At 36.8% G+C, this 17283-nt stretch overlaps 1 protein-coding gene across 2 annotated transcripts in view; it reads left to right on the top strand.

The window, feature by feature from the left end:
* The window catches only part of galnt12 (UDP-N-acetyl-alpha-D-galactosamine:polypeptide N-acetylgalactosaminyltransferase 12), a 30711-nt gene extending 14161 nt beyond the window's left edge, over positions 1-16550 (top strand). The window contains exons 10-12 of one of the 2 annotated variants that reach the window (XR_013190435.1): positions 2336-2478; positions 13542-13625; positions 15299-16550. Coding sequence is in view for 1 of the 2 variants with exons in the window: in XM_077196183.1 (XP_077052298.1) it covers positions 2336-2473 (138 nt within the window). In the remaining variant the exon portion in view is untranslated. Of the gene's footprint in view, positions 1-2335; positions 7188-13541; positions 13626-15298 lie in introns of those variants that run through there. The other variant, XM_077196183.1, reaches the window with a different exon arrangement.
* The last annotated feature ends 733 nt before the right edge of the window (positions 16551-17283 follow it).

Below are 17283 nucleotides of genomic sequence, written 5' to 3'. Positions count from 1 at the left end.
ATTTTTTTCACAATATTACTGTTTTAATTGTATTTTGATCAGTTAAATGCAGTTAAGAGACTTTACATTAAAACATTAAAGGGTAACTAAACACTAAAACAACTTTTTTTAGTTAATGATCTGTAAGAATGGAGCTTCATAAATGCGGTTCGTTGATTCGAGTAATTTTTTTAAAATTTGTGTTCAAAGTGTTTTAATTCTACAATATATGTTGTAAAAACGTCTGAGTGCTGCCCTCTTCAGGTTGAACGGTGGCTACTGCAGTTGAATTTTCCTATTGGAAGTTGTGGTACCCTCTGACGTCAGAGGGTACCAGCTAACCACGCCCTTGCCTACAGAGAGATGCCTCTCAGGTGCACGCCCCCCCTCCGCTGGGCTCTGCCCAATTTTCCAGCATTTTTCAAATATTGCCAGTGGGTGGAGTCAGGCTCTGACCAGGGGTTTAGTTACCCTTTAAAAAATCTTACCAACCTCAAACCTTTAAACAGTATTGTATTTGCTTTATGCACATAAAGATAATTTTAAGACAGTTGTGTTGCATTTGATTAAATCAATAAATAGACCTCATTAGAATATTTTATATATATATATATATATATATATATATATATACATATATATATATAACACAGCACTATCACTGACATTTAGTTATCAGTAATTAACATTAAATGCATATTGGTTGCTTTATAATTTGTTTTTTTACTTTTTATCATTTGATCATATATATATATATATATGATATATGATATATAAAGCCTCTATCTCTAAAACATGTTAATAATTACACTATAATTCAATAAAGTTGCCTGATCTTGACCATATATATATATATATATATATATATGATAAAATGATAACAAGTAAAAAAACGAATTATAAAGCAACCATCATGCTGTAAAATAATTGTATATCATAAATGTATATCATGTTAATAATTACACTATAATTCAATAAAGTTGCCTGATCTTGACCATATATATATATATATATATATATATATATATATAAATTACAGGAACATCTGTCTGTGTGTGTTATTATCTCAAACCGTTAGTCCAATGGATTTCAAACTTGATGGGTGTCTTGCTAAGGGCACGAGTAAGTGCAGTGTCAAGTTTGACGTTGTTTGGATTAGAAGTGCAAAATATATCTTTAAATATATCGGTAAAAGAAGCACACATTGGCTTTTGCCGCTCTAGCCGCTGACCACTCCCCCTCTCACACTGCACACTGAGTGAGCACAGCGCAGGACCAGAGATAGAGAGGGTCGAAGAAAGCAGCGGAGCTTAAAGGGGCTCTGAGCGAGGTTGGTGACGTCACTTCTTGTTGATGTTTCGAAGTATTGTCCAACAAAACGGAGGCTAGCTAGACCCTCCTCCCTCCTCATCTGCGCACTAAACCCCCAAACCCCACCGCCAAATCCTTCTTGTCGGCTATTGGCCGGAACAGTTTCGTGGTGCGGGTTAGCCCAGTTTGTTTTTATTGCAGTTTTTGGAGGCTGGGGTGTCTGCAGAGACCGCGTTTTTTTTACAGTGTTTTCAGGGGACAGGCAGCTAGCGGATCGTGAGGAGATGTTTACTGTATGTGACAAAAAATGTTTTTGCCTTCTCCCTGAATCGTTATGCTTATTCATTTGTGGATGTTACAGTAACTGAATCTTTAAGTCAACTACACTGTTTACTTCTGAATATTATATTTTATTCTGGTGCGCTTAACGTTATCACTACTGTGTAATAGTAGCCTGTTCTATTCAACAACTAAACATATCCTATTCAATGCGTTCACAGTCTCTTTCACGGCCATCATTTGTAGTAGCCTATTAACTATGAAGGTAAAATGATGACATAAAGAATCGCATGCGCAGGGTAAGATTTGTGAAAGTGTACATAAGATTGCTAGCGTAAATTAAATTTGCATGTGCAAGAGAAGATTTGTAAAGGTGTAAATCGCCCTTCAAGTGTAAGAAAAAAATATTTGCAGCATTCAACTGTTATTCGTAAGTGTAATTCATGTATTTTGAAGCTGCAGCTTCATGCTAATGCAAAATAAATAGGATCTGTATTCTTCAGACTTTAATTTTCCGCGCTTATACTTTTGGCACGGTTTTTGCGCACAAATGCGTCCACTCTTTGCCAGTTCAGCGAGCACCTGTAGAGCAGCGTGACGACAGCAGGTCTTCACTAGACTCTGGGGAATTAGAGCTGGGAGCAAATTAAAGGCTAGGGGTGGCTGCGCTTCCTGTTCTAGTGGGCCAGAGTGGGCTTTTATAGTATTTGAACAATAAGTATTAAAATTAAGCATCTAAACCTTGTCATAATCTTTGCATTTGCAGGATGGCTCTCTATACCATGTTCAGACACAGAAATGCGTTGAGGCAGTGGACAGGACTGACAATGGGAACCCTGGCCCCGCTCTCCGCTCCTGCTTGGACACGGACTCCCAGAAGTGGTTCTTTGAAGAGAAAACATAGCAAAGGTTTCTCTCTACACCTTTTATATCAGCTGCTCCAACTCCACAGCAGTTTATTGATCATTCCAATTCCTCCACTTAGGATTGATAGTGCCTTCCTGTTATTAGAGGTGCACTGCACAGACTGTGGTTAATGTATTAGATTTTAACATTTTTGCAGTGTATTAAAATTCACGTATAATTGAGTCGTTCAGTTTTTAATCCTCAAACCTGAAGAGAGTGACCATTTGTGCCAATGAGTGTTCTCTGAAATTTCAAAAGAGTTTTGGATTTATGAGTAAAATAACACATATGGCAAAACTTCAAATAATAGCCCAGGCTTTTATTTTCCCAAATCGTCGAACTGCACCGGCTTGTATTTGAGACAGGCGTCTATATGAGACAGGCCTTTATAATTTATTGTTGAGATGTTGTTCAGATGTTGTTCCTAGAGTCTCTAATCTCTAAAAATCTTCACTCGGCTATTATTTGGAGTTTTACGGTACACTACTTTTCACTACCTTTTGTCTCAATATACGCTTTAATTTTAAAAGGCATTAATTTTTTTCAGCAAGGGTGCATTAAATTGATCAAAATAGACATTAAAGAGTTTCTTAATGTTAAAAAGATTCATTTCAAATAAATGCTGTTCTTTCTATTCATCAAAGAATCCTGAAAGAATGTGTCATGATCATCTATGAATGTATCATCTACAATGATATTAAGCAGCACTGTTTTCGACATTGATGATAAAAAGAAATATTTCTTAAGCAGCAAATTAGAATGATTTCTGAAGACTGGAGTAATGATGCTGAAAATTCAGCTTAGCCATCACAGGAATACATGAATACATTTTCAGATAAACAAATAGTAAACAGTTATTTGATTTGAATATTATTTCACAATTTTACGATTTTTACTGTATTTTAGATCAAATAAATGCAGCCTTGGTGAGCAGAAGAGACTTCAAAAACATTTTTAAAAAAGCTTACACACCCCAAACTTTTTAACGTTAGTATATGTTGCATAATAAAATGTGAAAGTCTCAAAACCACAGACCTTATTTTAATCATAAATCCAAAACTGCCTTTCTTAAAGCCAACAGGAAGTTCCTGGGTTCCACAGTGAATTACTCTTCCAGACTGGCATGCAAATAGACATAGTCAGTGAACACATATATTTCTCTGCAAAGAAATAAACGGTATTTAATTAAATTTTACAGGAAGGTAATTTGAGTTATTTTAATCAGTCAGTGCTCCATCTGCTGGTGTCTTATCCTCCCCTGCTATTCTGCAAAGTAGCTTCAATTAGAATTTTCCAACTTGACATTTCCCAGCTTCTAGCTTTTTCAAAATCTCCCCCTCTGTGATTTGGTACCTGATGTAACTCAGAGCCTCTTGGCAGCTTCGTCGTGTGTTTATTTTCGGCTGAGTATTGAGTTTAGGCTCAGATAAGCAGCAGTGATGGCAGTGCCACTGCTACAATTCTATTTCCAACCACTAGATGGTGCCAAATTCTCCATTTTACTCCATGTCCTCCATGTTTAACATCAGCTCATATTTACAGTACGTCTGTAATTTCAGTAGCTCACTATGCGCTGACTGAGATGCTAGGTTACACTTTTTATACACAATTACAGTTAAAATGTACTATGATTGTTACTTGTTTCTGAAAGCGTATGGCAGCCTACCTCTAGTCATTTACCTGCTGTATGTGATTGTTGGGCATTTGAAGGGAACAAAACAGAGCTGGATGTCACAGCAAATACTAGATTGTAGTGGCCAAAGTGCTGTGATTTTGCTTCATTTTCCCCTAAACTTGTAGAGAAACAATGCTAGTCAGTTTAGAGTATGTGGATATAATGGTGCTTTTCCACTGCGTTGAACGACTCGGCTCGGCTCACTTTACTTCGACTCTGTTTGCTTTTCCACTGCAGTTTAGTACTGCTTCAAAGTGGGTGAGATTCGTCTACTGACCATGATACAGCCATTTCTTTTTTCAAGTTGCGTGTGACGGTCGCGCAAAGCAAGACGTTTTAAAAAAGTCGTACGAACAAATTATACTGCGGTGGGTGTTGCCGACTATTTAAATCTAGAGGGTTTGGCGTCTCGTGTCGCAAATCCAATGACGCTAGTAATGACGATTCGCTCTGACCAATCAGCGATCTGCAGTGTTTACATATTACATTTTAGCATCGGTACGGCTCGCCTGCTTGAAACCTCAACCAAGGAGGCACTAAAAAATTGTACTAGGTACAGTACAGAGTGCACCCCTCAAAAGTGAGCCGTACGGAGCCATACCATGCAGTGATAAAGCGCCATGAATGTCTTTCAATTCTGGCCATCTGTGGGTCAGTTTGCCACGATGAATGATCGTTTATGTCAGGGTAACTTAATTTGTCATGAATTTGTTTGATGAACTTTCTCAGTTATTTATTAAGTAAAAGTGTGGTGCAGGGATTACGTATTTTTGTAGGCCAAACCGGAAGTTAACATCACTCTGGTTCCCTAGCTACAAAACAAACAAAAAAAAAACAGGATTTTTTCATTGGCTTTTGGATTATTGCAGTAAATAAGGTCTGAATAACTAAAACTTATGCTCCTTACATGTTTTGTTCGTAAAATTAATCTTCACAAATGAACACAAATTTGATGGATTCTGAATCGGCAAGTCAAAAGATAAACGTATATGAACTACACCTAAGTCGAATGACTTCAACATCACCATCATTAAGCTTCAACAACTCTTTCGGTCTTTGTTTAAAAACATTTTCCCTGTAAGTTCACGTTATAGTAGTTTGCAAGAGCGTGATTATGAACACAACGGGGCTGTGAAAGCGGGGTAGATGAGTTTATCTGATAATGTCCCGACAACCTCCGTTTCCTCACATTTAGACACTTGTTAGCAACCGCCTTTTACAAGACAAGTAAAAGCTTTAAAAAAATTACAAGAAGGCATTAGTGATATTTTATATCATAGAATAAAACGTGAAATATCTTGAGATTGTGTTAAGCACAGACCTTATTTTAAGCATTTCAACAAAAAAAACATTTAAAAAAAAACCCATTGACTTCAGGACAATGGAACCGGAAATGTTAAAATGCTAACTCAGATTTTGGACTACAAAAAATGTCATTCCTGCACCAATCTATTGTTGGAGTCTTTGAAATTGCTGGTATGTTTCAAAACAGTTTTTTTTTTTTTTTAAATGAAAGGATTAGTTTAGTAAAATATTAACTTTCTGTCATGATTTACTCACCGTCATGTCGTTCCAAACCTGAATGAATTTCTTCTTTGGAACGAAAGATATTTTGAAGAATGTACATGGTGACATTTCCCCCCCCAAAAAAGGTATTTTATAAGTTTAATAAAAGTGGCCCCTACAAGTCATGTACTATATTCGCCTGAAGTCATATGAAAGTTTTGTGTGAGGAATGGGCAAAAATGAAAGTAGTTATTGATTGAAAATCATCATTCACTTTCATTTTATGAACAAAAAAGCAGCTGCAACATTCTGCTATAAATTTCTAGTGTTCCACAAAAGAAAATATTTTTGAAAGACTTAAAGTCGAGTAAATAAAGACAAATGTTTTATTTTTAAAGACATTTAAAATGTTTTAAGTGAACTTAGGGTGTTCAAAAGAGGAACATTTTTCTAAAATACGGGTGAGAGTAACGTTTTCTATGGTGAGGTTTATAGAGATAATTTTTTTTGCATTAGTCTATAAGGTGATGGGCTAACTTATCATTGTCAAAGGGAGAATTGGTTTACTGATGTGATTCTCCGAGAACATGTGACATGAGCTCAATACTGGACAGATATTACCAGGGCATCAATAGATAAGAAGGTGATTGAGAGATTGATTATATGATGACTATAAAATGAGAACCCATTATATTTGAATCAGTAGGATTTTTCCTTTCTATCAAATTGACAATGGGTTTGTTTGATGAGGTCAAAAAAAGATGTACGGATGGCTATAAGTCCTATTGAGACCATTTTGTCTATGGTCACTTTTTTATACTCCATACAATGGATGTACAAAACACAAACAATGATACTTTCTTAAAATAAATGTGGTTTAAAGGTCATATTATGCAGTTTGATCTTAAAACATGCCCAATACTGACGCATAGTACCAACCCACCCAAAAAATAAATGGCCAAAACAGTGGTGTTGGTTACAGCGGCAGTGAGTATGCACTTTTCTTGGAATAATGAATGATTTCTAATTTCATTTTACTTTCCATTTGATTTTGCTGAAGGCAGAATGTTTTGAAACCATATCTATGCTGGAAGAAAAATTCAGGTAGCTTTATGCTGTTATGTAAGTGACCTTAACATCAGAAATGAAGGTATTCTTTCTCTTTTTCTTTTCTTTTCTTATTATTATGGTTACTAAAAGTCTTATTTCTAACTAAAGGTGCACTCAATTGTGTTTGTTGCGCTACAGTATTTGTTATTTGCAGTCAGCAATGATTGATTAATTCCGCAAAGTTTCTGAAACAAGATTAGTACTACTGTATTTAATGGTCATGTGATCTCATCATAAAACCGCTTTTATTAGGCATCTGATGTGAGTGTACTGCTCATTTCTCTGTGTGAAACTTTTTTGTGAGGAAGAAAAATGCTTGAGTGCACCTTTTAATTGTAATGACAATTGAACAATGAAAGTTGCTCTAACTTAAAATTGAATTCATGTTTGACTTTTTACGCATTAAAGCCATTGAATAACATCCCAATGTGTGCCTGTCTTTCTTCACCAACAACCGACAATCCCTGGCAATCTTTTTTTTCCGCTGTATTACACACTCCCGTCTCTTTCCAGCAAGCGTTTGATTTCGTATTCTGGCACGTCGCTCGTGTTACTGTGGAAAATAAATGGCAAACTTTTCCCTTTATAAAGCACTACTCTCGTTCTCCCTGTGCATGCGTGTTTGTTCTTTCCGTTTATGTCGCAGTTGCAGAGAGACGATGGAGGTGTCATTGGCAGTCTATCTCACTGGCTTGAAGATGTGCAGCTGAGTATGAGGAAGCGCTCATGCCAAGATGCTCCTCATGCGCTCTGCCCCGCAGTCATTCTCAATTACTCATTCATGATGTGCGTCTGTTTGATATTTCATACTGTTTGTGGGCTTCTTTTGTATGGTGTCATCTGCCTCGCTCTCCGGGTGCAGGATGGGATTAGTTTGGAACACTCCGGCAGGCTTTAGGAAAAACAGGGTCATGGAATGAAGCTTTGGAAGCCGTCAGATCACACCAGCCCTGCTGCCAGAGAGGCGTTAAATGTGCCTTCCCTGTGAATCAGTGTGAAGAACCTTATTTTCGTCTCGTTCAAGCTTCAACTTCTTTTTCTTCGGCGACGGCGTCCGTGTTGGTACACTGTAGTCACCGGCAAATGGGATTACGACCACGTCACTTTTTTGCTTTAGAAAAGGCCATTAAATATTGAAATGATCTCAATGTTAAAAACGGCTCTCACCTCCTTGTGATGCGTTTGGGATCTTAGATATGACGGCAGCTTGCTCGCCTACATCCCATGTGTTGCTCGACAAGGTCTTTCTGTATACCCCGAGCTTTTCTTTTCAGAGATGGAAATAAGCTTGATTTGGCAAAGTGAGATGAGAAAGATGCTGACAGATACACACTATCATTCTCTACACTGTTCAGCAAATGACTGGATAGCCTTCACTGTGAACGACTGATTTCACCCCATTTTGCATTGTAAAGTCACATGTTTAGCATAAATGTTCAACATGCTTTCAGACTGTGAAGGTTAACATACTGTAGCATGTGAACCCCTTTTAACTCTTTCCCCGCCATTGACGGAAATTTCTGGCTTTTCGTGTTTTCACTGTTATGAAAGATCACTGAATTTCCAGAACAAAAAACGGACGAAAAAGAAGCAAAAACAAGCGATAGCATATTTAAGCAGATGCATATGTCAAATAAAATGATCATCAAACATTAAACGGCATATAAATCAAATCTCCCTGAATGAAATGTCTACCCAGGAAGAGGTATGGGACTGTGAAGCTTTGGGGTGTTGGACTCAATCTACTCCATCTATGTTTTGATCATCGTTCTGAATCTGATCTGGATGTAGCCTTTGACAAAAATGTGATTTTCGCTCAAAATGTTGCTTTTTTTATGAAACTTACCCACATTCAAGTGTTGATAAAAAATAATCCATTAAGATAGAATAAAACGTTTTTCTTATTTGTTTCATTTAATTTATTGCATATTATATTCATACAACAAAATATTCTGGGGGCCATGAACATTTTGTTAAAATGATCAAAAATGCTGGCGGTGGCTGGCAACTTAAAAAAAAATACTGGTGCCGAAAGAGCTCAAATTTTTAGTGTGAAACATGGCTCATTCAGGGGTTAACAGTGGCCTTAAAGTCGCCATGAAATCAAAATTGACAAATTCCTGATGAACAAGATGTTTCAGGCAAGTTCTGTTTAATGACTGAAAAAGGTCGTCCCTGTTCAGTCTTTTAAACCTCTCCTCAACATGCAGAGTAAATAAAGCAGTTACATCAATGACATTATAGCAGTCCACGTGCTAATGGCAGCCTACAGCCCACTGTGCAAATTAAAGACGAAAAAATGGAAAAATGGAAAATCGGTAAGATTTTATTTATTCAAATGATTGTTTCTTAAGTCATAATTTAGCAAAAGTAAAATTGAAAAAAGGAGAGAAAATGGCGAGTATCCATTGATGATGTAACCGAAAAGGAAGAAAAATTAACGTCTGGTTTCAAATTTTCATTTTTCCATTTGCATTGTATGGTCTGAAAACTAAATTGTGAACACTGACCATGCCGCAAGCGCACTGCTGGTCATCTGGTAACAAGAACCAGTTTCACCCTTTCCGTAACAACATTGAAAGCTCAGTCAACATCATAGATATATACACTAGATGTCACCTTGGAACGAATGCGTCAATAGAGCCGCCGTCATGGAACAGGGGAGCCCCTCCTCTTTAATGCGTTAGCATCAAAGTAGGAAAAGGTCTAACGGAAATAAAATCACCATAAATCCTCATGAATGCGATTTTCTAGTTGTTTTGGTTCGTTCCAACGATCAGACAATGATGTATTTATGTATTTATCATTGAGTCCAGAGAAATTACAAATAAATTACAAAATTTCACATTCTTGTTAAATGTAATCTCTTGCTGTCTGGTTTTTAGATTTCGTTCATGTGAACATCCATACGCAGCACAAAAGTCCGGCATCATCCATGAATTCAGCGTTACCTAGCTACTTCCTATGACAAGACCCCTGTTCCAAGATGGCGTCGGTTTTGACACATGCTTAGAACCCCAAGGCGACATCTACTGTATATCTATGAGTCAACATGATGTGGAGTGCGCGGTTTATGGTTGCAGAGCAACAGCAGACGCAACGGGAGCGCAAGCGCTTTGGAAAGGAGACACGCGTTTTTAAACTCGATATGTGAATGGCCCTTTAGAATGTTTTGTTTGTCTTTGAAATGCTTGAAAATGTTATTTGTTGCAAAAAAAAAAAAAAAAACAGCAGCACAACAGCATTATCCAACGACAAACGAACGAACTGCTAATTAAATTGAATATAGCGCTTAAAAATGATCCACGTTCTGCTTCATCAGCCATCATGTGAACGCTTACAAAATGATTGACAGGCTGAGAGCACATCAAAGCCTTTTCAATTTTTCAGTCACTATAGGCTACTGGTTCTGAGCGCGGCCCGCTGTCCTATTCTTTTTTACTATAGTGAGACAGCGAGCCTTGAGATTTCAGGAGACTGAATTCAGCGATCTCTGTCAGGTAACGTTAGGTTATAGCCTATAGCAAAGTCCTTTTAGGCTATAGGTATATTTTTGAGTGCTGTTTTATTAACGTCTGTAAACATCTGATCATAGAACCTTATTCTGGTTCCCTCGGTAACACAAAACAATAATTTAAAAAATAACAAGGACGGATATTGTTGCTTTTCTAATGTAGACGCTGTAACAGATGATACAGTTGTTAAATGTGTAAGTTAGGCTACTTGGAAAAATATGATGGAGATGTTTTGAAGGACATTAAAGGTAAGAGTGTAGTTGTATTGCAACTATTACATGTTTCGATCCAGCAGGATGCTTTGTTCGTTATGCCTCCTCTCCAAGCTTTTTGAAAGTTACTATTGGGGTTATAATGTATAATTTAACTCCTAATGGAGTTGCGTTATGGAGCTGCACTAACGTTAATGCCCCACTTTTCATTCTCTTTCTCCATCTCTCCTGACACTTTCTTAAATGGAGGACTTCTTATCATTTGATATGCACTGTATCCTTTTTAAATATCAGTTTATTGTAGCCTAGGCTACTTCTGAATTTCTTTCCGAATTTCCCCAGAATTGGAATAATTTACACTATTTGTGTTCACACAGAACGCATTTTTCCATTCTAATGCGCTGCTTTTCCATTGTTTTTCTAGACTGAGTGTATGACCGTTGCGCTCGCGCCTTGCGACTGTTGCGGAGTCTGCCGCACGTTCTAAAAACGCGTTATAAGATTTTATAAATTATAAAGGCTAACTTATAAGTTATAAGCTCAAGTTATAAAAATCATTTCAACGTTCTATCCCCCGTTCCACTGCTCGCGTCTCGCGCTTTTTAAAGAAAAAAAACGCGTTCTGTGTGAAGGAGCCTTAAAGGATTAGTTCACCTCAAAATTAAAATTTCCTAATAATTTACTCACCCCAATGCCATCCAAGATATCCATGTCTTTCTTTCCTCAGTGGAAGAGAAATTACGTTTTTTGAGGAAAACATATCTGGATTTTTCTTCGAATAATGAACTTCAATGGCAACCAACATTTTGAAGTCCAAATCAATGCAGTTTGAAGTGCTTCAATGGGCTGTGCACGATCGCAGCTGAGGAAGAGGGTCTTATCTAGCCAATACAATTTGAACTATCCTCCTTCAGTGGGGCTGTACTTCCGCCGGCGCCAGTGGTGCCTCCAGAAATTTTTCATAGGGGTGGCCAGATGGGGCCACTTAAAATCTTGGGGTGGCACACCAAAACTATAAACCATAATTTCAGAATTTTATTCTACTGTTGTAGTAAACCGGCCTGTAGAAAACTATCAGAAAGACTTAAGGAAACTCCTACTGATATACTTTGGTTTATTGTGTTATATTTAATGTTACTAATGATATTAGTAGGGTCCTACTAATATATAGGCCTATTATATTATGTATAATGATATATATATATATATATATATATATATATATATATATATATATATATATATATATATATATATATATAAGGGCCCTCGCCCCGTGGCAAATTTCCAGATACTTACATAATTGTGATGAATTTAATCCTTTTTAAGTTATTATTTTGCAGTGTAAGATTACAGTTAACACCTTTAAATATTACATATTACATAATACACAATGTATTATGAATTTTTAATAAACTTAATGAGTGTATAAATCAGCAGCAAAAAGTAATTCTTGAAAAAAATCTGCACAGTAATTTTATAAAATCTAAATATGTTAATAAAAACAAAATACTATTAGTTCTCTTATAAAATTCAATCAGGCAATCATACATTTCACAATTTTATATTTATATATTAATGTCAAGAATTCAGAAGTGCATATATAGCCTACACTACAAAGAAATAATATGCAATTAAATTATGCTTATTTTAAATGTATTGAGCAGGCTAGGTATAACAAAATATATTGGCTTTTAATAATATTTCAGTGCGCAAACATATGATAACATGAAAAACAGAGCGCACACAGCGTGTATGCGCATCGCGGGATTTGCGGGTGCAGAATGATGTGCTCAAAGCAACATGGAGTCACAGTGTGCAGCGCTGCGCTGCATAAGTGCGCATTTACAAGTTCACGTCTCAAAGCGAAGAAATGTCGAGCGCACAAATCCTAGTGCGATTTGTTCCTTTGTTTCACAGTTTTAAATTCCAGTTATTGTGCGTTTGATGCCGATTCATAGTCCTTATGATGTGTGTGATCTAACAAGCACACGGTAGTGAGTCGTTTAAAAACAGCAACAAACTCCAACAAAATAAAGTAATTTTATGCAAATCTAGAGCCTTTTATCTACAGATCATGCATTATAATGTGAATATATCATATTGGAGATTTTATGAATGGATAATGATTGACAGCCGCAGAGGAGGGAAAACGAGTTTCCGTATACTTTAATGATGTAAATAGACTTCTGTCCCTCACATTAAGCTATGGAATGACATCAGATGACTTTGTCACCCAAACTGACGTGAAAAAAAGCAGAAGGCACCGAAAAGCGGCTGTTTGCAGCCCTGCTTGTCAAAACGTGGCAAAGACACATCAAAAAGCTGCTGTAACAGTATACTGTAACCATTTGACACTTAAAAAGGACGTCACGACACATAATTCCCCGTCTTCTTTTACTAAAGAATATTTTTGACTTATATATGAAATGCATAACTGATGCTACTAAAATTTATACTGGCCATTGGGGTGGCCAGTGGGGTGGCCAGGAGTGGCCAGGGGTGGCCGTAGTGGCGCCATTGGCCGGCGCCGGTGACATTGAGCGTGACCTTTCAACGTGATGACGTAGTTCCCGGCGCGTTGCAATTCGAACAATTGTAGGTAAACAGTATATATATATATACATTTTTTATTTTTATTTTTATTTTTGAAAATGACCTATCGTTTCGCTAGATAAGTCACTCTTCCTCAGCTGCGATCGTGCACAGCCTGTTGAAGCACTTCAAAGACCTTTGAAACTTCATTGATTTGGACTTCAAAACGTTGGTTGCCATTGAAGTTCATTATTCGAAGAAAAATCCAGAAATGTTTTCCTCAAAAAACTTAATTTCTCTTCCACTGAGGAAAGAAAGACATGGATATCTTGGATGGCATTGGGGTGAGTAAATTATTAGGAAATTTTCAATTTGAGGTGAACTAATCCTTTAAGCCAATGTTATATATGCTCCAGTCACAGTGGCATTTGGATACCACAGATAATTACGCCGTTTGATTTATTTATGGACAATTGCATTTACCCATCTCAGGTGTTTGTTTCTCCTCTCAAGGTAATCTTTCAAAGGGCCGTGCAATAACCAGCCTCCAAAAAACTGCCATTACGAACACTGATGCCAGACAATCTACAAAGGAAGGTAACTTTGTCATCTTTGTCTGTTCCTTTATGATTTGAGGTGACAGAATATCGCCCACAGACGTACGGTACAGACTCTTAAGAGAATTGATTAGATTACCTTCACTAAAGCCTCGAGTACATCAGTATGGAAAGTGCTGCTGTTCTTCACAAAGTCACAGAAGTGCAACTGAGAATCGAGTACCATTTGTTTTGTCCTTTGTTTTTTTGTTTGTCATTGAAGTATTGAGGTTATATTCAGCTGACATTTTAAAGGGACCATATCATGTTTTTTTTCTTCACCAAGATTTTATTTTGTTCCTTTATTATAATATTAGTTTTTTAACCCTTTTAATTAAATTAATAAGCTATACATGTAATGTTAACACTCTTTTGACATATGACACGAGAACTTACAGTATATCATTAAAAAGTTTGGGGTTTTAAAAGAAATTAATACTTTTCTTCAGCAAGGATGCATTCATCAAAAGTCACAAGACATTTATAATGTTACAAAAGATTTCTGTTTCAAACAAACCATTGTTTTGAACTTTCTGTTCCTCAAAGTGTCTTGAAAAATATGAATCATAGTTTCTACAAAAATATTAAGCAGCTCAACTTTTTTCAACATTGCTAATAATAAGAAATGTTTATTGGGCTGTGAATCAGCATATTTGATTGATTTCTGAAGGATCATGTGACACTGAAGACTGGAGTAATGATGCTGAAAATACAGTTTTGCATCACAGGAAAAAATTACATAGAAAACAGTTGTTCTTAAGTAAGGGATAATGTACATACAGCTGGTTGTAAACCCTTTAAAACACACACATAAAAAAAACCTACACGGTGATGCATAAACCCAGATGCAAAAAGCTTGTTTCTGCCATGGAATGAACAATAATAAAAAAGGTAATTGCAACTTTTTACCTCACAATTCAGATCCCTCCGCCCGCAATTGCAAGCAATTCTTGCTTTTTTCTCAGGATAACGTGATATAGGCTAGTCACAATTGCAGAACTTGACTTTATAACTCTTAATTGCGAATATATATCACACTATTCTGAGAAAAATAAGTGAGATATAAACTCGCAGTTGTGACTTGTGGGAAAAAAACTTTTGTTCATCATTGTGGAGTCAAGGAATAATATTAGCCTACCTATATCTTACTCACCTTACCTCAGCGAGCTGTTTTTGTAGCTTGGTGTTATTCTCTTTTTGGACTAAAGAGTACGTTTTCAGTTCTAAAAGTTTTATTTCCAAAGTTGAGGAAAAATTACATTTCTCATGATTTGACCCCTTTAAGCAGAATTCAAGTTGATAGTTATGTTGTTGTTGGAGTCTTTATTTGTATTTCATCAGATTTATTGATTTACAATGCAACTCATATCCTCTCTTACCATTTCAACAAGTAGAAAAGAAATTGTCTATAGCATGTAATCACAGTGACTGAGGGGAAATCAATCTTGGGAAAAGCATATATCTTAGATTTATTTACAGACTTGTTAAAGGTCAAAACGAATTAAACCCATTTTTCACCATTTTTGTGTTCTTTCAAAAATGTTTGACCTTTTGGTTTAAATGCTGATCTTTCTCTCTCTCTCTCTCTCTCTCTCTCTCTCTCTCTCTCTCTCTCTCTCTCTCTCTCTCTCTCTCTCTCTCTCTCTCTCTCTCTCTTTCTCTCTCTTGTCACAGATTATTGTTCAACGTCTGTTAGTGTTCAAGGACAAGAATAAACCCTAAAGTTTATTTAAAAAACAGTCGAAGAGCCTTGCAAACTTTGAAAGGGTGCCGTCCAAAAACATGGAGGGACCGGATGTTAAACCTAGACGATCCAAGTTTCTCCCAAAGCTATACACCATAAAACGTGGACCTTTTGGTCACCTTAAAGCCATCACCAAAACAACTGACCTCAGGTTCTGCACGGGAATCAACCACCTTTCCAGAGACCTTCGAAGCTCAGGACTAAACGCCTGTTTTATCCAAACTGTAACGGCGACAAAAATGGTTTGTGGGATTAAAAGGTATAAGTGCGCAGGCTGTCTGTGCTACTACAATGAGCTGGAGCAGCTGATGGCACACATAAAGCAGGGCTGGATAGAAGGCTACAGCTGCAAAGCATTCTACCGTAAGCTGAAGGACATGCAGGACTGCAGGGAGTTACTAACCGTAGGTGAAAAAAAAGCGGCAGCTTCTGAAAGCGACCCTCGGCTTAGTGCCTCCTCGTGTCTGAGGCAGAGCAGCGGAGACGAGAAGTTGAACATGATCCTCAGGTGGCTGCAGGACATATCAATATAACCACAGTGAACCACTCATGTCAAGTTGTCAGGAAGGATTTCATTAAAACTTTATGGCTGCTTTTTTTGCAATTAGTTTTTCTGAGAAATTTTGTTGAAATGTCCTGGTTGCTTCAATGACAGTGAATGGGGACAGCAGCTGTCAAGTTCCAAAAAGAAGCTCATAAAATTGGTCCATATGGCTTGTGCACTATATTTCAGATCTTCTGAAATCATAGCTTTATGTGAAGAAGAAAAAGGATTCACTGATAAAGCTATTTTACTCCTTTACAGTTAAATCTCTTTTGCATTTTAATACATAAAATATGGCTGATTAAGACGTGTGGAGCCAAGTTTGATATAAAGATTAGACATATAGGCTACTGTTCAAAAGTTTGACCTCATTTAGATTTTTATAATGTTTTGAAAAAAAGTTTCACCATGGCTGCATTTAAGTATAGTAAAATCAATAATATTGTGAAATATTATTACCAAGCATGTAGAAGTAAATGGTACAGAATTTACATTTTATGGTAAATTGTGCCTTTAATTTAACTGCCTCTGTTTATAATAATATGCATAAGACTCTTCAGAATCTGAAAGGATATTGTTTTGCCTTCTGAATGAAATGCTTAATCAGGTTGCATTAAAACCTAAAAATATCCTCCACAGCTTTGTATTGTGATGCTGCATCAATATTTAAAAATTATTCGGAGACAATTACTCGCACCTTAAGCAATGTTACCAGTTCCTATTTAAGACGAGCCTGAGAAGTGTAGAAAATCTTTCCATGATGACACGGTCATGAGCACAGTCACAACACATATCACACCTGCATGGCAAAGTATGGAATCTGCTCATCTTTCCATCCCAAAACGAATGTTCATGGCATTTCCTGTCAAAACATGCATGTGTCATTCTGGGAAGAGGGAAAAATCCAGTCAACACATTTAAAACAGCTGAGGTCTGTTCATTTCTGAAATCCATCCATCCATCCATCCATCCATCCATCCATCCATCCATCCATCCATCCATCCATCCATCCATCCATCCATCTATCTATCCATCTATGTATGTATGTCTGTCTGTCTGTCTGTCTATCTCTCTGTCTATTTAACTATCTGTCTGTCTGTCTGTCTGTCTATATTTTCCATTCATCCATCTTTAAATCTAATTCTCCATCCATCCATTATTATATCTCTAATTTTTCATCCATCCATCATTATTTTTGATCTAATCCATCCATCAATATATTTATCAAATTTTCCCCATCCTTCCATCTTATCCATCCATCCATTGACACACATAATGTCTTTTAGGCGTGTTTTGTAAGGGAGACAGTTGCTTGCAGCAAGCAAAACACGGTTGATAAAAGATCTTTGTGATGTGTCAGGCAAAGAAAGA

This window comes from Siphateles boraxobius, unplaced genomic scaffold (genome assembly GCF_051911475.1).
Source record: "Siphateles boraxobius isolate OS27281-9 unplaced genomic scaffold, OSU_SipBor_1 35, whole genome shotgun sequence".
Lineage (NCBI taxonomy): Eukaryota > Metazoa > Chordata > Actinopteri > Cypriniformes > Leuciscidae > Siphateles > Siphateles boraxobius.
The sequence above is the reverse complement of the archived record's forward strand: the minus strand, read 5'-3'. Positions and strand labels throughout refer to the sequence as shown.